Source organism: Schistocerca piceifrons, chromosome 11, assembly GCF_021461385.2.
Source record: "Schistocerca piceifrons isolate TAMUIC-IGC-003096 chromosome 11, iqSchPice1.1, whole genome shotgun sequence".
NCBI lineage: Eukaryota > Metazoa > Arthropoda > Insecta > Orthoptera > Acrididae > Schistocerca > Schistocerca piceifrons.
Genome location: NC_060148.1, coordinates 108343560 through 108370579, shown reverse-complemented (window position 1 = coordinate 108370579; position 27020 = coordinate 108343560). Strand labels below are relative to the sequence as shown.

At 38.1% G+C, this 27020-nt stretch overlaps 1 protein-coding gene and 2 non-coding genes across 10 annotated transcripts in view; 1 reads left to right on the top strand and 2 right to left on the bottom strand.

Annotated features, from left to right (window-relative positions):
• Nucleotides 1–15335: 15335 nt before the first annotated feature.
• Nucleotides 15336–15410, bottom strand: Trnat-cgu. The gene has a single exon. It is a non-coding gene; the product is annotated as a tRNA-Thr (tRNA).
• A 527-nt stretch (nucleotides 15411–15937) lies between these two features.
• On the bottom strand, nucleotides 15938–16012 carry Trnas-uga. The gene has a single exon. It is a non-coding gene; the product is annotated as a tRNA-Ser (tRNA).
• A 1863-nt stretch (nucleotides 16013–17875) lies between these two features.
• LOC124719975 (zinc finger protein 723-like) overlaps nucleotides 17876–27020 on the top strand; it is a 98525-nt gene continuing 89380 nt past the window's right edge. For 4 of the 8 annotated variants that reach the window (XM_047245194.1, XM_047245191.1, XM_047245197.1 and 1 more), the window contains exons 1-2: nucleotides 17876–18011; nucleotides 19947–20033. In XM_047245194.1, coding sequence (XP_047101150.1) covers nucleotides 19965–20033 — 69 coding nt within the window. In that variant the 5' untranslated portion in view covers nucleotides 17876–18011; nucleotides 19947–19964. Of the gene's footprint in view, nucleotides 18012–18287; nucleotides 18405–19946; nucleotides 20034–27020 lie in introns of all 8 variants that reach the window. The other 4 variants (XM_047245195.1, XM_047245192.1, XM_047245196.1 and 1 more) reach the window with 2 other exon arrangements.

The following is a 27020-nucleotide window of genomic DNA, read 5'->3' as shown; positions in this document are numbered from 1 at the left end:
ATCATCTTCATCTTCATCATCATCATCATCATCATCATCATCACCATAAATACTACTAGGGCAAGGTTCGATGCAGCCCACTCTCCATTGTTGCCAAATTTATTCAAGATGGCGGCGCTGACGTCATCCAAGATGGCGGCATGTAGACTTGACAACAGCCGATGACGTCATCCAAGATGGCGGATTTTGGTGGGAAAATAGGCCAATTGTGCTATGTCCACTAACCTAACCTCCAGAAAAAATGGCGGGAATTTTGAATTTTGGCGGGGAAATAGACCAGTTGTGCTATGTCCACTAACCTAAGCCTCCAGAAGAAAAAATGGTGGCAAGTTTGAATTCCAACAGGATAATGCATGCAAAACCGTACTTGTCTTTATTATTATTAATGATTATTATTTATTAACATTCGTTAGCGTTTATTGTCATTTAAATAGACCAATTGGGTTATGTCCACTAACCTAAGCCCCCAGAAAAAATAGGCCCCAAATTCAAATTCCAACAGGATAATTCATGCAAAACCGTACTTGTCTTTATTATTATTCATTATTATTGATTATCATTCATTATCATTTATTATCATTCATTATCATTTATTATCATTTATTGTCATTTATTATTATTTATTATTATTGACCTGCCTCCACTAGAAAATTCCCTCCAAATTCTAATTCCAACACAATAATGGCTGCAAAACCTTACTTTTGTTTATTACTATTCATTATTATTCATTGTCATTTAGTAACATTCATTATCATTCTCTGTCATTTACTATCATTCATTGTCATTTATTATCATCTATTATTATTATTATTTATTATTATAGGCCCACCTCCACTAGAAAATTGCGCCAAATTCAAATTCCAACACGATAATGTTGAAACGGAACTTGTTGTACCGTCCCAATGTTTTATTAAATTGCTAGCACGCAGAAATTATTAGCAAGAGTTTCTTCTCTTGCAGGTAATACCTCAGCTGGTGTCCAAAAGGAGAGAATGGACTAAACAGGGTATTTATTGAAATTTTTCTGTTGTGTACCACGTTACCCATTTTCCTTTCCCTTGTGCGGCCTGTATGGCATAAATGAGTGAGTGGCTGAACTAGCAGAAAGCTTTAGGCACATATTGTAACACTGCATGAATAGTCGTTCTGTGGTAGGGTAGTACCAACCCCCCAAGCGTGAACAAGTTTAGCAAAGACCAAGTTTGCAGGTCAGGGCAAAGATGACATGCAGGCGCGCGTATTGGCTCTGTGAGGTTGGCGCGCCACCCCCACCACGTTTGTAAGCGGAACGGTTAGGCGAAATCGGTTGAAAGAGCACTTGTTCCTGGGTCGTGGTGCTGGACAGACATGGAGACGCAGCTCACGTCTTGGTAATGTTAATATAGGTATTAGATTGTCTGAAATCTGCTCTGTAATGAAGTCCAGATGTTGAAATCAGGGGCGAAATTACCACTGAACCCCATAAGGGAATGGATTTTCTTAATTTACTCGAATTTGAGTAGACCTTGCGTTAGTGTCTTGTTCAGGCAACGCACCATGTGCCTTAAGCTCACTGTCACGTTACTGCTCTGTGCTTAACGAAAATTCACTCATTCAATGTATTTTCATCTGCTCTTCCATTTACAGTAATATTTTGGGGATTTTTATTTATTTTCCATATGTTTTCTTTGTGAAATTGCTTTCGCGCCACGTAATCGGTTGGAGCAACCGCCACAGTGATAAATTGTAGTTTCATGTGCCTTAAGCTCACGGTCACGTTATTGCTCTGGGCTTAACGGAAATTCACTCATTCAATGTATTTTAATCTGTTCTTCCATTTACAGTAATATTTTGGCTTTTTTAAATTTATTTTCCGTATGTTTTCTTTGTGAACTTGCTTTCGCGCCACGTGGTCGGTTGGAGCAACCACCGCATTGATAAATTGTAGTTTCGGTCTGAAAATATGTTGTACACGATGAATAATCGTACGATAGTGAGCGAGTGTAAAATAGGAAGGAATAATCGTGTGTGTCCATATTTTTCTATGTTTCTGTTGGCCACTGAAACTTCGCCATTGGGTTGAACAGCATTGAAGTGATGTTTCTTCTGCACCTCCATAACGATTTGATTTGTTGGCGATGTTGTGCATTAAGTAAAATACTCGTGCCACTAGGAAAAGTATCGGATTTTAATGCCCACTGATTTGATAAAGATTTGCGAAATACTCTTCCACCCTGACCTAGTTTTGCTTGTATTGTCTTTGCGGAACTTGTTCTGAGTAATCTATAGTAACTGAATGTAATAACCGAGGGTATAGGTATAATTGTGCGGTTGTATAGAATTACATTGAAGCCAGGTCTACGCTCCTCTGCCTCATTTCATAATTACGTGGCGAAACTGAACCATGTTAATTAGAGACCGGTTATGATGATGTACACTGCAAGAGAAACACGACTAGTTGTTGAAATACCATCGGTGCTGAATAAATATCAATTAATCTCTACCCTCGACTGATTATTTACTCTTTCCATCATAAAGAATAGGTGGCAGTCAGTGCCACAGTCGAATTCTGTGTCATGAAAGCAAATAAAAGCTATATAATGCCTATTACGCCCTGTATAGGTGCCTTCTGTAGTGGTTCAAAAAATGCGTTATCCGTTGCGTTCAAACTTCTACTGGTTCGTTAAAACCTTCCGCTAGAAATTATTAATACCCAGCAATAACTCGCAGGGGCCAGTAATTTCGTGGACCACACGAATTTAAGAAACCATTTACTGCAGACGGTAGCTTGCAGGAGTGGTAGGACATGTCAAAGCGACGGTAATCTACCTACTTAGGTGGACTTATACAACCACCAGTGCTGGAAGGTTACGTTGCAATTTGTACATACTTGTCTATTACTCATACGTAAACTCATACTGGCCATTACTATGTACTTGGTTTTCATTTTAGCAATTCACTATCACCAATAAAGCGATACATAAAAGTGAATAAAAATACACACGAATGAGGAAACATGAAAAGATGTACATAGAAACACATATGTGCTCATTAGAGAGCCGTCTTCCCACTGGAAATTCATTTTATTGAATACCTTTGCTTGTAAAAAGAAAAATAGATACCTTTGGTTTCAATAGTATGAACAATTTATAGTGCCTAAAACTGAAAAACTATATGCTTTCGTAACATGAAATTTCATGTTCTACAATTTTGATTACGTTTTCCATTTGGAGTAGGCATTTTTGAGTTACAGGAGTTGAAGACGATTTTTTAGACAAGTTGCTAAAAATGAACGAACTTTGACAACTTACTGCAGCCAGATGGCTACACCGATATTGGCATTTACGTAATAATTCGATGCAAAATATAATGCTCCTTCATTTTGCTAGTAGTGAAATTCTGAGTAGGATGCATTGTGACCGAGTAATAGGTGAAAACCCGAGAAAAGTACCCACATTTTGTGGTTTTCTGTCCACCTAAATTGTCTTGAGGGTTTTGGATTCTACATGCTCTCAACTATATGCAAAAGATGATAAAAATTAAATATTCTATCTCAGCTTTTGGAAGCAAACAAACCCCATTACGGACTAATAGAGATGGAATTGCAGCAGAATAATGAACAATTGGATTATTAAACTAACAACTAAGTGCAAGTCAGGTCAATAGTTTGTGAAACAGCCGAGTCTCAGTATAGAAATAAACTTGTAAATACTTTACATGTACTGTTACAAAACCTACAGCAGTTCTCATTTCACAAGACATCTATGGTTCTCAATAATTACATTATTTCATTCAAAAAGCCTCGAGTCGCTTGAATATCGAGGCAGACATTGAATTTTACATATTAATCATATGCCAAAACACTCTCGTGCTATCATTTGCCAAAATCTTGTTTCGATATCTCAGACCATTAATGAAGTACGAGGAAATTTTGAATAAGTCGTTCTAGTTTTTCACTGACACACGAGTTCGTGATGGAGCGCTTTATTCTATTATCTCGAGATTGGAAACAGACAGCGATATACTTCCAAGTTTAAAGAATGATTCAATATATTATCTACATTTAATACACAGAAACATGTAATCTGACACGAATCAAACACAGGTTCATAGCGGTACCTATTTTTCACTGCAAACTAAGAATTTCTTGAATAGTTTACCTACTAGCGAAGTATCACAATAAATATAACCATTAACGAAATGCTAGATGGTTCATCATGAAGCTGGCGCATTAAGCTATGAGATGCGCGAGAATGAGCATTTACTACCGAATAGTTTCTTTAAAATCGTTTCAGAAAGATCGCAGATTGGCCGGCTTGAGCGGCAGTTAAGCGAGCCGGACTGGTTCTGCACCGAGTAGGTCTGTACTGCCATTACACTGTGGTCACCTGCTCACCCGCCCAGCACACACTCGTAAACTGTACTTCCCTCCACTCACTCTGTAGTGAAGTGTTGAGAGTCGCCACTTTTTTTAAACGCACTTAACTTCAGGTTTCCATAGTGTAAATTTACCACAGTTTTCTGTGATTAAATTTTCATAAATGTAATAATTAAACAAAAGCGATATTTTGCCAACAAACAATTTGTTTCAGGAAATCAGTCTTTGTACTGATTGTTTCGTATCCTACAAATAGAAACAAATAAACGAGCATTTAGCGGTATAAATCATGTGTTTGGTGAAGCATCGTGTCTGTATGGTCATCACAACCCACTGGATCATATTAAAGTCGTCGGCAAACGTTTAGTTCTGAGTAATTAAGTGTATAACATTATATCTGTACTTTTCATTTCTATATGTAGTGCCATTGTTGCTGAAAGGTCACGTTTGATTTGATTTCATCTTTTGGTATATTTCATCATGCCAGGAAGGAGAAACTGCCAAGAGTAGGTGAGAGTGCTCGATTACAAAATGAGTGAAAAATGATTTACTGGTTTCAGTCTTACTTCTGTCTCGATGAAAGTGTGTCTAACATTACTGTATCAGTTGAGTGAATTACTTCCTTCATCGACAGCCGCTTGTCGAAAAAAGCCACCCCATTCTCACGAAGTTCCAGAATTCCTGCAGATGTGCGTCAGTTCCTTCATCAATAGGGAATACATGCCATCACCTTCCTCCCTTTTTCCCAGCCAGGTTTGAACCCAACAATATCTGGCTTGTGCTCTTCATTATACTCCCCTAATCCTAAGTGTGACAAACACTGCCTGTCCAGTAGCTCGAAAAACAACTGCATCCTCCATGTGCATAATGTTGTAACAGTGCAGTTCAGACAAACATATTCTTGTGATGCCATATGTCATAACTAAAAACAAACAGTTTAGCCCATAATTCAGAACAGAAATAATATAGTTCCATGATAGTTACATAAGAGAATAACAATTACTTAAAAAATAATAATAACAAGAAATGCAAACAATTACTTAATAAATAGAAACTTCGAGTTCTCAGACATTTTTAATTTGAATGAACACCTTTACAAGAAATCAGACAGCCCACCTCAAGATTTGCACATAATTACCATCTAGTGTGAGTGCCTGGACTTACACTAGGACTATTCTGTCTGCATCATGTAATTAAGTGACGTTAACCAATGTGCAGTTCCAAACATGTACGCTTGGGGCTCTGCTGCATAGGCTTAGTACTACATATTTAGGTACATCATGTAAAACAGGCTTAAAACCATACCACCTACAAGCGACGACTTCAAGCGACTACAAGTGGAAGACAGTTTTTGACAATGTTGGTTTTCAGTGATTAAGCCACATTTTGTGTGTCTCAAAAGGTGAATCATCCAAACGACATTATAGAAGAATTTCGTGGTTCACCTAACATTAACGTCTTTTGAGCCCTGTCCTCTTCAAAAGTTTACAGACCACTTTTCTTCCTGGAGAAAACTGTGGTTTCGTGTACCTACACACACGGCAGCTGTGGCTTATGCCCTGAAGTACAGCAAGCAAGTGAACAGTTCATTTTGCAACTAGACAATGCTCCACCTTACTTTCTTTCAGACATTTATGGCTATCTCGATGCCGAACTGCCTCAGTGTCGAAATGCACATGGTTCCCATCGTGACCCTCTTCTCCAGTGGCCCCCCGGGTCACCTCTCTTAGCTTAATTTGATTTCTTCTTATGGGGTTAAGTCAAAGATCACCACATTCCTGCTTCCATTGTCACTTAATTTGGAAGAGTTGAAAGGAAGGACTAATGTGGTCCCTGACAATGTAAAACTGCCTTGGACAGAGAAACGGCCTTGGACAGATTTGGAAGCATAGAGAACATAACATTATGGATAAAATAGAAAATTCTGTTTCCAGTTCTTCAGAAGGATGAGAAATGCACTGAACTCTTCCTAAGACTGACATGAAAGAACGTGAGAAACCAATTTAAAAAATGGATTGGGCTTGTATGCTGCACAGTGATAAAAATTTCTCTGTATTCCTATCTGATAGTAAATACATAGCAGATGATGTGTATATCTGACACTGAAAAATTTCACTTGAGTACTAGTCACGAGCGGCATGACACCAGTATATGATGTACTCGAGAACTAGATAACCTTAGGGTACTGCTAATTATTTTGAGCAGCTCGAGCTAATATGAAGCTAAAACATTTTTATTCTTTCATATTTCTAAAGTACGTTTGCGGAGAAAGACGTGTTCCCCTGAGTGGCATGTGGCAGAGACCAAGTGAACTAGTTGTGACATGTTTACCACAAGCAGCCAGAGATGCTAAACAGATCTATGAATTTCGAGTCAAAAGATTCCAACACGTCCTTCACCCTTTACGTAAATGTAAACAGTGGCGTAAATGTGCATTTTTGCTAAACGTTAGGGATTTTAACAACTGATTAACAGCCAAAGAGTGCTGTGTAGACAAGTTCCACAAGGTGCATTTTAGTTGTGTATGTTTTTACGTCTGGTAAATCTATCTGCAATGAACTTTTTGTCAAGCCTGTGTGGAATGTGCAATCCGATCTCTACTCAAATGTGAATATCACATGAGTGATGAATGCACAATGGAACATGATGTAAACCCAAACAAGTTTTTAATGATCTGAAGGTGACCAACTTAACTGTTGAAACTGGTAAATAAAGAACAGGTTAGATCGAAATCTTGCCTATAGACTATTTCTTTAAAGTACGTAGAGATCTATGATTCTCATTTCTCATTATAAGAAACTTCAGAGAAGTAATGTGCCAGTTTAAGCTTAGGGAACAGATGTATAATGGGCAGGTTACTGGAAACATGTGGTGAAGTATCACAAAAGTACCATCAGAAAACAAATTTTGTGAACAAAGAAAACAAAAATTTTGTACACCTGCTTGATATGTATTTATGTAGAAATCGATAACTGGCTGTAATACCTTTTCAACATAAGGAAACTTTTGAAAGTGGAGTATTCTTATTTGAAATTAGCAAATTAGAATAAAAAGTGATTGATGAACTTTTGTCATAGACTTTCTTCTACCAGTATAAAGCTTACAGTAAACGCACAATTTAAGAAAACACACAGACTCAGAGAGGAACAAAGCACAAACTGAGTGTGACTTTACCTTCTGGATGCCTTCCTGGACTTTATTTCTAAACTAATTTGAAGTAAAAATGTGAAAATGGGCAGTTAAATATTCATCTAATGCAATTTGCACATTTCTTTAACACAATTATTTTCTTTCAACATCTAACATTTTCTGTCATTGTTAGCACTTTTTAAAAAGAGGACATTTAAACTTCATTTGGCTTCTTATTTTTTTCCTGAGGGTCGCAGTTCCATGTGACTTTTCAGTGTAAATATGTACATTACTTGTAACAATTATTAACAAGATATTTACATGAAATAATTGTATTTTGAATGCTATTAATCGCTTCCTGAAGCAAAATTAAATCAATCCAAGAATAATAATAATTACCTACAGTTGAAACTGCATACAGTTTCTGTTATTCCACTTGCTGTGGCATCACATTGGTTGCAAGTCACTCCTGCACCCCACAGCAGTTAAATAGGAGCAAATATTAAAGTTACTCTATAACGAATTTGGAATTATGCTTTGTGCAGGTGCACTTAAAGACACTCTAATACAATTCATTTGCATTGTTAAAAACTACACTTAATCTCTCGAATATCGTTCATTTCCTTTATTAAAAAGGATGCTTGATCTGAAGTTATACTGTCACCAGAAACCTCCTTACTTCTTTCCTTGAATCCACTAGGTCAGTGTCTAACGCTTTGTACTCTGTAATGGAGACATAGGGCATCTGTGTACACTCATATTTAAATCGCCATCACCTGGTGGCGAGTGTGCCACAGAGAATTGCACTCTTTGTGCAAACAATAAGGTCACTGACCAACAATTAGGATATACATTAAAACAAGAAGTGCACTTTCTTGCAAGCATATTTACATCAGCATTACAATCCAAAACTTTTCATTGTGTGATATTTTTTGAATCTCTTCAGGGTGGTCTGTTTCCATATCATTTTACTCGAATTGTTCTCAGATGAATCACTGTCATTATATAGACTATTGACATGGAAATCGTTGTTGTTCCGGTTTTCACTTTAAGATTTTTGTAAAAGCTCTACAATCTCTACCTCAGAAAGGAATGTATATGAAGAACTAGCCATTTCACACCTACTTACTTGAACATGGTAATTACAACTTTTCTCTCAACATTATGGCTATAGTTCGACACTGAGTTGACACAGACTTCCCTCAATGGGAAGCAATCAAGTTCGAGAATGGCGCATGTAAGAGCTATGAAAAGCAATATTTGGAATATCGGGCGCCACTATCCATTGGAGTGGGAAGGATTGAGAGCATTGAAGCTGCCAAACCTAAAATCCGAATATACTGCCAGTTCTGTATTTAGTTTCACCATTTGTAGAAATGAGAGCGCTAATGTACAACTACAAATCACATTCCATTAATTATAGAATAATACTTACTTACTCAGACAGAAAACTGTGCAGCATATAATGGAACATCATCAACAGTATAAATGAACAATGACATGCCCACAACTGCAGTGGTCAAACGTTCCATTGCTAGCAACCCCAAATGTAGAAAGTTAATATTTTATTGCTGTTAAAATACACACCATATAGTCACAGTCAGGGCACATGCTGTTTGGAATAAAAGCACCCATGATGTTGTCAAAGTTACTTGGTACTCACCAATAATGAAATCATGCTCCACATCTCTTTTTCTTTTTTTTTTCGCTTAAGTACAGTAACATTATTATTGTGATCAAACTTTCACAACTATCTCTCTGCATTTGAAAGAATATGTAGGATATTTTTCTAAATGCACATAAAATTAACTATTACTTTCTTTAAGTAGGCTGTAATATAACTTATTTGCAATTATACAGTTGCAACATAATGTTTAGAAATCAGTCTTTATAAGTGCCAGTTGGACTGGCAGACACACCACTTCCTGTGGCTGTAGCACAACAAACAGTACTAAAACCGACACTTTTTGTAGAGATCTTTGGTATGGTGTAAAACTGAATCTGCATATTATCCTAATACACTGGTATAAATATCAAAGCTACCAATACTGCATACTAGCTTCAGAATCACTGAAACCATAATGGCAATTGCTCGATTTACTTCTGACACTAATTAGTCTGGGTGAAGGAAAGTAGTGACAAATAGTTAAAACGACTTTGCCTTTTATGAAATAGTTAAAAGTGGCTTCACTTAAGTGATGCCACAGTAATCGGGGTGCTACAATTTCTGCGTAGTTACACAGTTTTCTATACAGCATCAGTGTCAACTGAAATTATTTAGGCAGGTATTATGTAGTAATACAGATCGTGGCATTCGAATTGATTGAGTCAAGAATTAATTACACATGAAAGAATATGCAAAGGATACCAAAACAGATTTCAGACAGGAATTAAATGGAAATTACAAATTCGCCATTAAAAGTATTGCCATTAAAACATGAAAACTGTTTTATAAATCATTTCTTAACTACAAAAACAAATGTTGAGTACTTCTTGAATCATGTACCAAGCTCCATTTAAAGATGAGGAACACAAATTTTGGATGCAAACCCAGTTTGCCTGAAACTGCAGGTGAAAGATACTGGCATGTCAGCGTTATAGTGCATCTACAGTGTCCTCAGAAATACAGTTTTAGGGTACTTATATGAGATGAAGGATGCTGTTTACAGATGTAGCAATCATAATAAAATTTCTATCTGTGAACCAATTCCGAATAACAAGAACAAATGTTGCATAGTTGTGGAGCTGCATATTGGACACTATTTAAAAATCAGATACTCATATTAAAGATGCATTATAAGTTCTAGTGAAACTGCAAATGACACTTCAATATTTCACATGTGGCATTTACCTGTCATCTCCCCAATATTTATATCATGTCCCCAAATACAAATTTTTTAATTCCGGAATGTTCTGTTGGATGCTGTTTACTATGACCAGAAGACACATTTGAAAGCTAATATTTTTTCATCCTTGCACCCAATGTCAGTTAAAAATGACAAAACATTAATGTTACTCTATAATAAATTTTGGAGTTATGCTTTGTTTAAGTGCACTATAATATAATGTAACATTGAATATCCATGTTGCTGTATTAAAAGCTAGAGTAAAGTTGAAAGTATATTGCCATCAGTAACCTTTGTTACTTCCTTTCTGAAATTCACTGGATAGATGCTCAAATGTATGTCGCCAGTACTATGATCTGAATACATTTTCCAATATTGCATTGATTTTCAACATTTTTAGAATTCAATGAGCTGCAGTAATTCAATTTCACATATTTACACACAACCAGAACCTACTCATGTACCAGAGAGCATGGATACGATACATTTCCACCACATATATTAACCATTTGTGCTCATATCTGCTATCTCAAAACTTTGACTATGAACAGCTTCGAAAGTAGGAAATTGATATATGCTTCTATTGAAATAATTTAACTAAGAACACACAGATCATGTTGTAAGAATTGCTGCGTACTCACCTTGTACTCAACCTACCAATTTCCGTGAGCAGCTTTTGTAAACACACATAAAATAAAATAACACGTTTCTAAAGTATAATTTTTTTCATGTAGTGCCAAACATTTTCAGAAAACAATCTTTTTAGGTGCCAGATAAATCTGTACACACGCCACTCTTCTGAGATTTTAACAATTTCTTATGTTCATTGATTTAGACATAGTGATTAATTCTTATTTTAGCTTTTGGCACAACTAAATGACAACTGTAGGCAGTTCCTGTGTACCTACATCTACATCTATGCTCTGTAAGACAGCCTGAAGTCAATGGCACAGGGTATGTCCAAATACCAGTTATTAGTGTTTCTTCCCATTTCATTCCCATGAATCATGAGAAGCATGAATGTTTGAACGCCTCTGCATGTGCTGTAATTATTGTAATCTTGCCCTCAGTATAACTATGTGAGCGATGCATAAGGGGTTGTAATATATTCACAGAGTCATCATTCAAAGTCGGTTCATGGCACTTTGTTAGTAGCCTTTCTCAGGATAGTTTATGTCTATCTTCAAATTGTGCAGTTCAGCTTCTTCAGTATTTCTGTGAAACTCTCACAAAGATAAAAAAACCTGTGACCATTTGTGCTGCCGTTTTCTGTGTACTTTCAATTTCTCCTGTTAGTCCTATCTGGTATGGGTCCCATACACTTGACCAATATGCTAGAACCAATCACATGACTGATTTGTAAGCAATTTCCTTTGTAGACTGATTGCACTTCCCCAGTATTCTACCAATAAACTGTAGTCTACCCTCTGGTTTCCCAACGACTAAGCCATCTCATATCGCTACAAAGTGTTACACCCAGGTATTTTTATGGTTTGCCTATTCTAACTGTGACTCATTGGTATTATAGTCATAGGATATTACGCTTTTTCATGTTGAAGTGCACAGTTTTATGTTTCTGGTCATTTAAAGCAAGTCGTCAGTTATTACATGCCTTTGAAATCTTATGACGATCTGACTGAAAATTTACGCAGCTTCTTTCAGGCAGTACTTCATTATGGATAATTGCATCATCTGCAAAAAGTCTGAAGTTACTGTTAATATTGTCTGCAATGTCATTAATATACGCTATGAACAGCAAGATCCTAACACACTTCCCTGGGGCACATGTGAAGTTATTACTACACCTAACGACGACTCTCCATCCAAATAACATGCTGCACGCTCCCTACCAAAAATTCCTCAATCCAGTTGCAAAATTCAATTTTTACCCCATACAAACGTACTTTTGATAACAAGCACAGGTGCGGTACTGAGTCTGATGCTTTTCGAAAATCAATAAATACTGTATCTACCTGACTGCCTTGATTCAAAGATTTTAGTATGTCATGTGAGAAAAGAATGAGTTGGGTTTCACATGACCGATATTTTTGGAATCGTTGCTGGCTGGCATGGAGGAGGTAATTCTGTTTGAGACAGCTCATCCTGTTTGAGCTCAAAATATGTTCTAAAATTCTACAACAAATCGATGTCAAGGATACTGGAGACTAATTTTGTGGTTCACTTCTACCAGCCTCTTACAGAGGGTGTGTCCTGTGATTTCTTCCAACTATTAAGCACCATGTTTTGTTTGAGGCATCTGCAACAGATTTTAGTTAGAAGTGGGGCTAACTCAGCTGTAAATTCGGTATAGAATCTGGCAGGGATTCCACTGGGCCCTCGAGCTTTATTCAAGTATAACTATTTCAGCTGTTTATTAGCACCACTGCCACTAGTACTTATTCCCTCATCTTTCCGGTGATATGAGGAGTAAATTGGGGAATTTCTCCTTGGTTTTTCTTTGCAATGGAAAATCTGAAAACAAAGTTAAGCATTTCAGAATTTGCTTTGCTACTCTTTGTTTCAGTTCTTGTTTCATTCACTAGGGACTGGACACTAACTTTTGTGCTACTAATAGCCTTTACATACCACCAGAATTCCTTTGGGTTTTGTGAAATATTATTTGACAACAATGCCTGGCAATTCCTGCCCATCAGTACGTGAGGTCTGCCTGGTCTGGGTTTAGCTATGTTTATTCCTTCACAGCTTCACTTCAAAGTCACAGCATCGATATTCGACGTAGGCAGCTGACAGAACACTTGACAATGTTCTGCTACAGCAGCCATTGAAAGCCTCACACAATGATCTCTTGACAGACAAATGCGTTTTATTCGGCAATTCTCTAGCTACAGCTCTATGCTTTGTTTTACATCAATTACACAGTAGTCTCTGTTTGTTTAGCAGTTTCTTTACAGTAACTGTATACTGTAGAGAGTGCCTCCTATTATGAACTGTTCTATTGTGTACATATCTATCCAGTGCATGCTCAGCTATTCTTTTAAACTTGGCCCAGCGTTCCTCTACATGCTGCTGCCCTATGCTTAAACTTTCAGTTCCTCATTGAGATATGACACTATTGATTTTTTATCTAGTTTACTGAACACACACACACACACACTTACGCACACACACACACACACACACACACACACACACACACACACACATATATATATATATATATATATATATATATAATAGAGGGAAACATTCCACATGGGAAAAATATATCTAAAAACGAAGATGAGGTGACTTACCAAACGAAAGTGCTGGCAGGTCGACAGACACACAAACAAACACAAACATACACACAAAATTCAAGCTTTCGCAACAAACGGTTGCTTCATCAGGAAAGAGGGAAGGAGATGGAAATACGAAAGGATGTGGGTTTTAAGGGAGAGGGTAAGGAGTCATTGCAATCCCGGGAGCGGAAAGACTTACCTTAGGGGGGAAAAAGGACAGGTATACACTCGCACACACACACACACACACACACACACACACACACACACACACACACACACGCATATCCATCCGCATATACACAGACACAAGCAGTGTATATATATGCTTGTTTCAGTTATTCTTTCTACTTTGTTAGTACTCTGTTAAGCTGAATAGTGCATATCACAGTCACAATACTAGAAAGAAACATGATATCCACTATGAACAGGTAAATCTAAGTATGGTGCAGAAAGGAGTCCATTTCAGTTGCTGTAAGATTTTTTTAATGCCCTCCCTTCAAGAATTAAGTGTTTGGTAGATAAAGATCTCTTGTTCAAAAAACCTTAAGGCAGTTCCTATTGCAAGGATCATTTTATACAATAGAAGAGTCATTGAACTACAGTGTTTAACATTTCTTGTATGGTAAATTGCAAATGTATGCCCAAATTTGTATTTGTAATACCGAATATTTTTATTGCAAACATGTATTTTGTAATATCTATTTCTCTGTAACACTTATTATTTTGTAATCTTTATCTGTCTCTAAAATGTATTTTTTGTAGTAGGACTTAGGTTACTGTTTACTGTTTTTGTTTTGTAACCTCTGTCTATCTCTAAAATGTATTTTTTTGTAGTGGGACCTAAGTGACTGTTCACTGTTTTTGTTTTGTTTTGTGTATTACCATAAATTCTGGCCAAAAGCTTATAAAATTGACACATTCCATGTCCTGTGATAGTGTCACAACATGGATCACTGGAACAACAGATAAATTCAAAAATAATAATAAATAAAAGAAAGTCATTGCTGTCACAACCATATCATGTTCACTGATATGGACATCCTCAAAGAGGTCAGGTCTGTTTGTTGTTGCCATTAGAAACAATATATTTTCATCATGAGAGATGTTCCTAACTGTCTGTTCTAGGTAGTTTTCAGAGAAGCCATTTAGTAATGTCTCACAGGGTGTCTTACCACACCCATCACTAACAAAACTGTAATTTTCCTAATTGATTGTTGAATTACTAAAGTTCCCCCAATGAGTACAGTATGATTTGGAAACTGTTGTTGAAGCGAAACATTCTCACATGCAGCTTCAATTGCCATCATGGTGGCTTTGAGTTTTTTGTCTATTGCAACGAATTTCTCGTTAGCCTATTCTTTCGATATACTCTTAAATTTTCCCCAGAAATCTCACTGCCATTATTTTCAGGCTCAGCCATCTATAATTTAAGCAACCTATTTGTCTAAAGTTCTGTATTTCTGGTGATGGTTCTTGTACTTCCAGAAAAAGAACGTTCCCTACAGCTAAGGATCTGTAATAATGCTGCTGACAACAGGTCTTTAAACGTTTTTGGTACTCCAGAATGTGCATCACACACAAGACAATTTTATGAAATGGAAACCTAATTACAGTGATGGTGCTTTGAAATTCAGTCAAAAGGACGCAGCCAAATGACGCAATTCACTGGTGGGAATGGTAAGTGGAGTAGAAAGTAGAATCGAGTTGAACTTTATGTCGCAAGATAAATGTTACTTAAACTTCCTGGCAGATTAAAACTGTGTGCCCGACCGAGACTCGAACTCGGGACCTTTGCCTTACGTGGGCAAGTGCTCTACCAACTGAGCTACCGAAGCACGACTCACACCCAGTACTCACAGCTTTACTTCTGCCAGTACCTCGTCTCCTACCTTCCAAACTTTACAGAAGCTCTTCTGCGAACCTTGCAGAACTAGCACTCCTGAAAGAAAGGATATTGCGGAGACATGGCTTAGCCACAGCCTGGGGGATGTTTCCAGAATGAGATTTTCACTCTGCAGCGGAGTGTGCGCTGATATGAAACTTCCTGGCAGATTAAAACTGTGTGCCCGACCGAGACTCGAACTCGGGACCTTTGCCTTTCGCAGGCAAGTGCTCTACCAACTGAGCTACCGAAGCACGACTCACGCCCGGTACTCACAGCTTTACTTCTGCCAGTACCTCGTCTCCTACCTTCCAAACTTTACAGAAGCTCTTCTGCGAACCTTGCAGAACTAGCACTCCTGAAAGAAAGGATATTGCGGAGACATGGCTTAGCCACAGCCTGGGGGATGTTTCCAGAATGAGATTTTCACTCTGCAGCGGAGTGTGCGCTGATATGAAACTTCCTGGCAGATTAAAACTGTGTGCCCGACCGAGACTCGAACTCGGGACCTTTGCCTTTCACGGGCAAGCGCTCTACCAACTGAGCTACCGAAGCATGACTCACGCCCGGTACTCACAGCTTTACTTCTGCCAGTACCTCGTCTCCTACCTTCCAAACTTTACAGAAGCTCTTCTGCGAACCTTGCAGAACTAGCACTCCTGAAAGAAAGGATATTGCGGAGACATGTCTTAGCCACAGCCTGGGGGATGTTTCCAGAATGAGATTTTCACTCTGCAGCGGAGTGTGCGCTGATATGAAACTTCCTGGCAGAGTAAAACTGTGTGCCCGACCGAGACTCGAACTCGGGACCTTTGCCTGTGAGTACCGGGCGTGAGTCGTGCTTCGGTAGCTCAGTTGGTAGAGCACTTGCCCGCGAAAGGCAAAGGTCCCGAGTTCGAGTCTCGGTCGGGCACACAGTTTTAATCTGCCAGGAAGTTTCATATCAGCGCACACTCCGCTGCAGAGTGAAAATCTCATTCTGGAAACATCCCCCAGGCTGTGGCTAAGACATGTCTCCGCAATATCCTTTCTTTCAGGAGTGCTAGTTCTGCAAGGTTCGCAGAAGAGCTTCTGTAAAGTTTGGAAGGTAGGAGACGAGGTACTGGCAGAAGTAAAGCTGTGAGTACCAGGCGTGAGTCGTGCTTCGGTAGCTCAGTTGGTAGAGCACTTGCCCGCGAAAGGCAAAGTTCCCGAGTTCGAGTCTCGGTCGAGCACACAGTTTTAATCTGCCAGGAAGTTTCATATCAGCGCACACTCCGCTGCAGAGTGAAAATCTCATTCTGGAAATGTTACTTAATTTTTGCGATGTAACTGAGCCGGCCGCGGTGGCCTCGCGGTTCTAGGCGCGCAGTCTGGAACCGTGCGACTGCTACGGTCGCAGGTTCAAATCCTGCCTCGGGCATGGATGTGTGTGATGTCCTTAGGTTAGTTAGGTTTAACTAGTTCTCAGTTCTAGGGGACTAATGACCACAGCAGTTGAGTCCCATAGTGCTCAGAGCCATTGGAACCATTTTTTGATGTAACTGAAAACTGTGTCTTTACTCATTTAACTGTGGTGTCATTCCAGTATTCCATCATCTAGGGTGTCATATTAGTTGCACATGTGCACTGGGCTTAAATCATGAACGAAGATTCACTACAAACTATTTCACGTACAGCACTATTCGCTTAAGAAAACTCTCAGACATGTACTTTTGTTCATGTTGATATGCTCTGAAGTTAGGGATGAGGGATTCTCTGAATGCTAAAGTTGTATAAAGCATTGCTTTAATTAAATTTGTTTAAAATCTGATAGATGGTTCCTTAAGACAGTATTAAGCTGACAAATCATGCATTCCACATTACACTTCAAGCCATGAGAGTCTCTGTTTTCGTTAGTAGTATTATTTTTAAAATTTAGTAAGTACAGCATATATTTTTCGCAATATTGTTTTAGTTGAAGCTTTGCAATATAGCCGATTGGGTGAACAATGTTTTTGTTTTTTAAATTGTGTGACCATAGTATCCATAAATACTGTAGAATTATTTGTAGATTTCGAAACCATACTTGCAACTATGAAAAAATTAATAAAAAACACACAGTTTCCCGTACGACTTTCATGAAACAGCGAGGTGGCGCAGTTATAGCACAATGAACTCGCATTCCGGAGGACCACGGTTCAAATCCGAGTCCAGGCTTCCTGATTGGGTTTTCAGTGACTTCCCTAAATCGCTTCACGCAAATGCCAGGACAGTTCTTTCGAAAAGGCACGGCCGACTTCCTTCAGCAACGGGACCGATGACCTCACTGTTTGGTCCTCTCTCCCAAATTAACCAACAAACGACTTTAATTTTTTCCTAGCAGATATGCAGCTCTGATTCCAAGAATGTTAGAACGACCTCCTTGGTAGGTTCCTTCTTCCGCATTGATTGACTTTGACCACAGCAGCAGACGACTGTAGAGTTTAGTAGTTCGTGTCGTGCGTTTGTACGGTATTGTGTTGCGTTTTCTGTGTAATATGTAAGTGATTTGATGGTGGAGACAGGAAATCACGGAAAGACACATATTGAGTGTGGTACTAAGTCAATACTTAATTTTTATTATCATTACAGCTAACTGCGTCGAATGAAGTAGTTTGCCAATGCCTTGTAACGATGCTATAGTAACTGTTCGTACAATTATAATATTAGTTTAATTTCATTTATTGGGCACATTTGAACGATAAGTTTGTTCCACATTTAATTCTTGTATCATCCTTGGCGCTTCTGGTTATGGTTTGAGATAGCCTTAGAATTTCGTAAGTAATTATTTCAGGTTATGTGTATCAGAACCAAGCACTTGTTATTTTCAGTGAGCTTGTGTTTCCGCATTGCGAGCAGGAGGTGACTAGTGTTTAGACAAACATATTAGCGCACATTACGTACCTGTGCTGTTCGGCAATTACGAAGAACACCAGATCGACGCGTGGGTATGTAATGTGCTTGCTGTTTTCGTACTGTCCGATAAAATTGCTAAATGTTTCCTGTGATTTAGCAAAAGAACCGCCAGATATTTTGATGTGTTGTCTGTAATTACCGGAAAGTGTCTATATGCTGTGGTGGTTAGAGAAAGTGAAGGTCATTGTGAAATACTTTGTCATGGACGAAAAAAGGCCCTCATTAAGTTAACACACACGCTGCATTCATATTGTTATATTTACTTGTATTGTGCATGCGAAGTTCGGTAACAATATTTGTGAAGGAAGGAATAGGGACAGTAAGAGCTCACTGTAATCTGATCTGTAGTTCGCCCGGGTTGTAGCGCAAACAGTTGTACTGCCGATACATCAGATTCGTTAGTATACGTTAATACAGAGTATCAGGGATTGGTTATGTTGGTATGAAAGAGAATGCTGTAGAGGGAATTCATTACGTTGCGTTTTCCATGGATTTTCAATGTGCCTATGTGCTCCATAGTTCAGTAAATATTGTTAACTGCTGTTTGTAGTAGTGTGCACGTTTCAATCTGTGGAAGGGTATGGGAATGTAATTGACTCTGTAAGGCCTAATGGGTATGTGTAATTGCCACTGACAAAAGCATACGAAAACCACAGAACATTGTCATGGGTACGCTTATGAGAAAGTAATTTCACAAAGTCTTGTTAGAGGAATTTAATCGTTGTTAAATCTTGACAGTCAAGAATCATTTGTTTTTCTATGCAACGTGCAGGCAGCAGTGTGTGTTTTTTAGTGACTGGGTAAAGATTGCAGCATTGCTCTACATTGAGTTGATAACGTTGAATATGGATCACTGTATAAGGAAACAGTTTTTAAAAATACATACTAAACTGACTGAAAAAAAGAAAGTTCTGTCTGTATGGGTGGATTTTCATGTTCTGCTTTTCTGAATACCATGAGCAAATATGGGTTTATAGATTGATTGAAAATGCAGCCAGTATGATTGAGAAAGAATTCTTTTCTGTTTTTGCATATGTTGTTAAGAACATGATTATAAACCTCTTACATTATTCTATATATTAAGGAATTTGCAGGATACATTAACAGGCTTCGATATAGCTCAAGGCTAATTTTAATCTTTTATTCTTCATATGTAAAATTGTCTACAGTAAATAGATTTGTCTGGTAAATTCACTTTATCTTAGTTGCTTCACATGACACTTAGAAATTTATGTGGAAAAAGAAAGTCAGCTACCATATTCAGAAAAAGACTGATTACCACAAGCAAATGCTACTAAGTAACAGCAGTAACTGAAAGTCATTTGTTTCCACTGTGTGGGGGTTTTTGTTTTCTCTCAAATTGAGTTTTGTTTACCATTAATGACACTGAGGCTTCAGAGCCCTCATAACCAGCAAGTTGTAAATCAGTTCATTTTGTCAGGTTCTTTGTCCCTCAGCCATTTTTAAATTTTTCATATGCATCGACTCATTTGCTGCAGCCAGAAAATACTGCCTGTGCACTATGTCGAATAATAACAATGTAAACATATAACTTTTGCTTTCTTGTTTTTCAGTGGCTTAGGAGGGCAATCATGGACTGCAAGGGAACTAGTCGGGTGAAAAAAGAGAAGAGTGAAATATATGCTGAACCAGAATCCTTGGTAAATAGCTTCTTGTATTTCTTACCATTGTTTCATTAATTTCTTTGTGCAGTGTGGTGTGTAAACAAGCAGATTACATGTCCTGTTGTTTGTCAGATGAAAAATTTGGTATTGACTGTTGGTTTTGCTTCTTGACCAAACGAAGTTGTGAGTGTTGGCTGTGCAACATATTTGCAATGGATTGGTGTCTTGTAGTATATGATGCTGCTCTCTAATATTTAATATGTTTCAAAATTTCTGCAGCTTAATGTTAGTGTGATGTTGGCATCCCAGTAGTCAATGATCACATGTTCGCTGTCTACTAGGAAATTGTCAAATGTTCTTGAGTTGTGACATTAGCAATCACTTGTTACAAATTAATTTTCTGTTTTGAGATTTAGTTCGGTGTGTTGTTAATGTCTAGATTTGTTCCTTTTTTAGAAAGAGGTATTATTAATGGATATGATAAAGTAATATATGAGTGGACTCCACTTGATAGAGTGCAGATGATTTAGCTACTACTGTAGATCAGTTGAATGGTTTGCTGGACGAATTGATCATATGCTATATCTGTGGTCAGTTTTTTTAAGTTGACCAGTGTGGCTTTCTCAGACAAGAGGGATATATATGTGGATTTATTGCAAAGACAATATTTGGCAGTCTATTCGTCATGGTGCATGATGGAGAAATCTAAACTCACGACCTACAATATTTCTTTCCTGGTGTATAATTTTTGCTATTGTTCATCTAATTGGTTTTATACCCTCAAAGTTATTGTTAGCAATACTACCGTTCTTGATCTGTTTTTGTTTTGTTGGTAGGTATTCAGAATCTATTAAACATAGGGAAATGGTAGGGGACCAAGAGTTGTTGAAATCCTTTGAGGAGCTTAAATACTATTAAATGAAACAGCAGTTGGTAGTGTAATGTACAACCCTAAAAAGAAATGGTGGTAATGCTGAAACTAAAAGGAAAAAAGGAGTGTTATAGTTTTAACTACAGAATGTTGGAATGTTTGCAGTGCTCTTTAACCAGTAGATCTTCACATTACTACTCTAAATATTTAGTATCAAATAAATTACTTAAATCTGAATATAATCACAGAGTTAAACTGTGTGGGCTCAAGTATGACACGTCTGTAACATACAACATATGCTTACAGGTTTGGTGATCATAAAAGAAGTAATTATAGCAGAATGTCACTGTCAGCGTCAGGCAAATTAAAACATTCTGAAGTTACTGTTAGAGCCCACTCCTTGATTCATTTTTTCTGAGATTAGAAGGATTTTCAGTTTTCCAGTGTGTGGCAATCAACATTTTATGGAAAATTCACTCCTCATCAAGCTGGTTTTGAAAATATATCCTTCATTTCTTTCTTCATCAAAGCGCTGTAATTTGTTTCATGTAGCTAGATCGAAACACTCCTGTGACACTGTAAAGATGTCATTTGCTCTGAATCATTCATCTTGAGAGTTTCTCTAGAAGCAGTGAAAACACAAATGTACACTCACGCTAGACAATGTCATGTTATAAAAGTAGCCTTGTCAGGTTTTTGTTAGCGTCAGCTGCCAAAGTCTGCGTCAAGTAGGACCTTCCTCCCCCCCCCCCCCCCCCCCCCCCCGAAAAGAAGAAAACCTTTGTGCTTCGAATTTCTCACTTACCTTTCTTTCTATGAACTCAGTGTGTGTAGTGTCGTGCTCATATTCAGGTTCTTCGTTCTTCTAGTGGTATTGTAGTTTGTGCATTGATATCAAAATGTCAGCAGTTGGTTAAGGCAAGTAGTTGTAGATATAGCACACATGCCTTCACTGTACCAATCTTCTTATCACTTCTTTTTGGAATAACTACGGAAGTGAGGACTATATTTCACCTTCATATCATGTGTTACATCTGTATTGTAAATGTATCTGTTTTTCCATTAGCTCAAAGCTGTGTATCTGAGCAATCGCTGTTCAAGCTTTTCATGTGGGGTTGTATCTGAACTGGACCAATGGTGACAAACAAAACTCAGTTGCTTCAGTTGTGTTTTCCAAAGAACAGAGAAATTAAAATCAAACACGGGAAATGTCAGGATAGAGTAATGATATACAAAGCATGCGTTCCAACTCAACACATTGAAGAGACCTTAGGTTGCAGGTAGGTAGAATGAATTGACTGCCAAATATTTAAGCTTTTGGACAAAGTAATTCATATGAAATACAGAACAACACTAGGCCATGAACACATCTAATGTGAGTAGAAATCTGTGGGAGTGAGGGGTAAAGAGGTGCTGTGGGGTGGGAAGTGAGGGATAGCAGGGTAGGGGTGGAGGTGATGCTGTGCTGCCTGTGGTATTGGTCAAGGACATGTGGGGACAGAATAGGGCTGCTAGGTGCAGTGTTGGGAGGCTGTGTGGGGCATGGGGGGGGGTGGAGTTGTGGGATAGGTGTGTGCAGTGCTAGAATAAGAGCAAGGTAGGGAATAGGTGGGGTGGAGCATACAGACTAGTGGACGTTGAGGTTTATGGGGATGACTGATATGTTGTACAAAGAGTTTCCATTTGCACAATTTAGAAAAGCTTGTTATGTGTGTGCGTTTTTTTAATGTGCTCTCAAAGATGGAATCTTTGCTCATCTTCAACCTACCCTGCCACAAAAGACACCAATCATTTCCTTCACTGAGCTTCACAGTTCCTGCTCCTTTACCATTTGGCACCCTGCTCATCATTGTCAGTGCTATCACCCTCTATGATTACATCCTCCAACACCCATGGCTTTCTGTTACTGAACAGTACCTTTCCCAGTGTCTGACTCTCTCCTAACCTACAGCCCCTTCCTGGTCGCCATGACCAACTAGATTCTCACCCACAATTCTCCATTGAAGGCACCGCCTACAAACAAATCTACAGAACATCAAAGGGCATTTGTATAGCACCATGTTCTGCCAGTTCATTCATATGCCACCTAGAGGATTCCTTTCTAACCACCCAGAATCACACACCCTTCACCAGATCAAGATTCATTGATGACATTTTTATGATCTTATTGGTTTGTTTATTGAACCTGATCTGATTAGTTCCATCAGGCCCTCTATTAAATTGGACCACGGTTTCACAAATACTGTACGCTTTTTGTATCATATTTCCCTGAAACTAAGTTTTAATATGACAAATAGTATTACAATGATTTGGGTGTCTCAATTAGCAATGTCAGTGAATAATACTATGAACTAAATGTTAATACTGGCAGTACTTCTACTACTGCAGTTGATACCACTAGTGGTGCTAGTAGTGTTGGTGATGAAAGAATTTGAAGGAGTGTAAGGTAGATTTTTTTCTGATACAGTGTGTTATGGGGAAAGGAATTGTAAGGAGACTCCATCAGCTAACAATATTGGGAAACAATGTGGTTGCAAGGAATATAGTAAGGGTCACACTGAGGCCTGCACAGCCTAAAATTTCCTTTCGAGCATTATCCCAGAAACAGATCTCCCATGCCTTGTCTTGTCAGTCACAAATACAGAAGTGTCCAATTACACCCATCTACTTTTATCCATGACATCACAAATATGGCAGAAGCAACCATACACTAAGACTCCAATATGGCACCTATTACGTCATTACGTAAACATGACCACTAACACGAAAATACAATTAAAAACCCAAACACACACACACACACACACACACACACACACACACACACACACACACACACACACACACACACACTCCCAGTGCACTGTGCAGTTATTGTTTTCCCTTTCTCAGTTTCTCTTCTCCCCTTCCCCTCCCACAGTACAGCTTCCCAAAACTGCCGTTAGCAACCCATACTGTCTCTGCCACATCCTTGCATGGTGTGACAGAGAACACATTATCTTCCCCCCACCCCTCCTCCCACCTTTACATTGCTGTCCCTCTCTCCCTGTGTGTGTGTGTGTGTGTGTGTGTGTGTGTGTGTGTGTGTGTGTGTGTTTTCTATTTCAGAAGAAGGGCTTTGTCCAGAATCTCAATTTTTAACACTCTTTCATTGTACATATCTGTGAATCAGTATAGAAAGTAAATGTGCCAAATTTCATGTTGATGGGAAAGTGAACTGGGAAAAACACAACCAAATCTGGAAGAAAAGCTCTCAAGATTGTTGTACCTTATGTGTAAACTGAGAGTAGTGTTTGGTTTAACATGCTCTGTATGTCATATTTTGGTTCCTTTGTCAGATACCTGTTTATTCTGCTGATATCAGTGGCATAAAAAAATCTGTGGAATATGTTAGGCAGAACATATAGTGGTGCCTGTATTTGTTTACCAGGCTTAGAATACTAATAGTTTTTTATATCTCCATGACTCTGCTGTTGGCATTAGGAAGAATGGTAAGGAATGTGTTGCCAGGACGCAGTTTACAAAGAAGATACTGTAAGTAATGCAAACATCCACATCCCAAGGCATGGGCTAGCAAGAACAGGAAACTCTCACAAAGTGAATGACCTCAAAAGTTTTATTTATTATTCCCTCCCTGCTTCATCCACATCATTTTAAAATTCCAAAATAAAACTGTGTGATTGGCTAATAGAAAATCCATGTTACAATTAGTTGTATGGTGTGGGTATTGTTGATTTCAATATTAAAGATTCTGGTTGTACCCACTGATTTCACTACACTATTGTTTTTTTTTATATGATGAAGCGCATTTCGTATAAAATAGTTACCGATAAGTAAATAAAGATTATGGGAGTAGGAAATATGATTCAAAGTAGCAGCATAGGAAAATGAAGTGCAAGATGCTAATAAATTTTCAAATTTCTTGTCACTGATCATTCATATAACTTTTAGATCACTACCATTGAAATGCACCTTACTGACTGTCACTGAGAAGGCCACTCTGAAAAGAATGAGTCATTTATTCTTTAGAAGTGTCATAGACGTCAAATATGTGACAATTTTTTGTAATATATCTAAAATTGTCTTCTTAAAAGAACTCTTGGCAGATTTTTTAAATCGATGAGCAAGTGAACCAACAGATAATTCTAGAATTTGTGTGACTGTATGAAATTAAGCAGTGTTATGTTATGGCTCAATTTTGGTGAATATAATATAGATTGGCTTTATGCACTTGCCCATGCTAGACTACCCTCCACAAACCTCTTAATCTCTGATGACTGTCACCTCCTACATCCATTTGAGCTTGCTTCTTGTCTTCAAGCCATAGTATCCCTCTACACTTTTTACCCTCACATATGCCTCCATTACCAACTTTACTATCCCTAAAAGCCTCAGAATTTGTGCTATTAACAGGTTCCTTGTGTTAGTGAAATTGGTCCCTATGTTCCTCCCGCATTTGCTGTTTTGTTTACCCATCAAATCTTCAGCATTCTTCTGTATCACATTTCAGATGCTTCCATTCTCATCTTGTCTGAATTGCCTATCATCTATGTTTGACTTCCATACAGGGCTGCAATGCAAATATCTTCAGAAAAGACTTCCTAACACTTAAATTTATATTAGATGTGAACAGTCCTCTTTATTAGGCACATGTTCATTGATATTGCTAGTCTTCACTTTATTTCTTTCGTACTTCGGCCATTGTCAGTTACTTTGATGCCCAAATAGCGAAAGTTGTCTACAACTTTTAATGTCTCATTTTGTAGTCGAAACTCAACATTGCCTGATATATTTCAGCTAGATTCAATTGCTTTTATTGATGTTTGTCATACAATCTCCTTTAGTGATGATATCCAATTTTACTCTTCAGAGTTTTACCGCCCACACATCCCTTCATTGAGAGTTTCAAGATGCCTGTTTTGTTTGATAGAATTGCATTGTCATTGGTAAACACACAGTTTGCTTTACTTTTTTCCAGATTTCCTTCGTGTCGTCGTCGTACAGAATGCATATCAGATGTAGGCTACAAGCCTGTCTCATTTCCTGCTCAATGCTTCCCTTCCATGTCTTTAAAGTCTTACAACTGGTGCCTGGTTTCTGTGAAAGTTGCAAACAAACTTTTGTTTCCTGTCTATTTATTCTGCTGCTGCCCAAATTCCAAAGAGTGCAGTGAACTCCACATTCTCAAAAGCATTTCAGTAAATCTGCAAAAGCTGTAAACACAATTTTGTTTTCATTTAACTCATCTTCTAAGGTAAGTCATAGTAGCAGTATTGCCTTGTGTTACATGTTTCCGGTACCCAAAGTGATCTTATGTAAGGTTAACCCTCTAAAAGCTTTTCCATTCTTGCAAGCATGTCATATTAATCTGATAATATTCACAGCTGTTAGCACCTGCCTTTCTTCAAATTTGAATTATTACATTCTGGTTGATGTATGACTGTACGTCAACTATCTCATATCTTGCACAAAAGTGGAAAAATTTTGTCATGGATGGCTTTCCCATGTATCCCAATAATTCTGAGGGAATGTCATCAACTGCAATGGCCTTGTTACTACTTAGCTCATTTAGTGCTGTATCAAATTCTGGTCATATTATGATATTTACAGTCTTGTCTACAACTACTTCCTTTCCCCTTTCTTGCGCAAGTTCGTTCCCTTTGCCTTACAACCATTCTTGTTTAGCCATATTGCATGTTCTGTCAACATCATTCCAGTAATGTCTGTATTCCCTTTTGTCTGCTTAAATAGCTACATGTTTGTATTTTCTCTTCTCATCAATTAAATTCAGTATCTCATGAGTTGTGAAGGTATTCCTACTAGGCCTTACTTTTTACCTATGTTTCCTCCTGCCTTCACTGTTTCATCTCAAAGCTGCCTATTCATCACCCAGTGTATACTTACCCTCTATTTATCACTTGTTGCCTAATGCTCATTTTCAAACCATCAATGAGTTTTGGTTCATGTAAGTTTATCCAAATCCCATGTACTTAAATTCTACTTTTAACATTTCTTCAACGTTACTCTGCAGTTAATAAAAGCAACTCTAGCCAGAGTCCACATCTAGCCCTGTAAATGTTTTGTAGTTCACATTCCTGTTTCGAAATCTTTGTTTTTGACATTACATAATCTGTTTGAAACCTTTTGGTTTC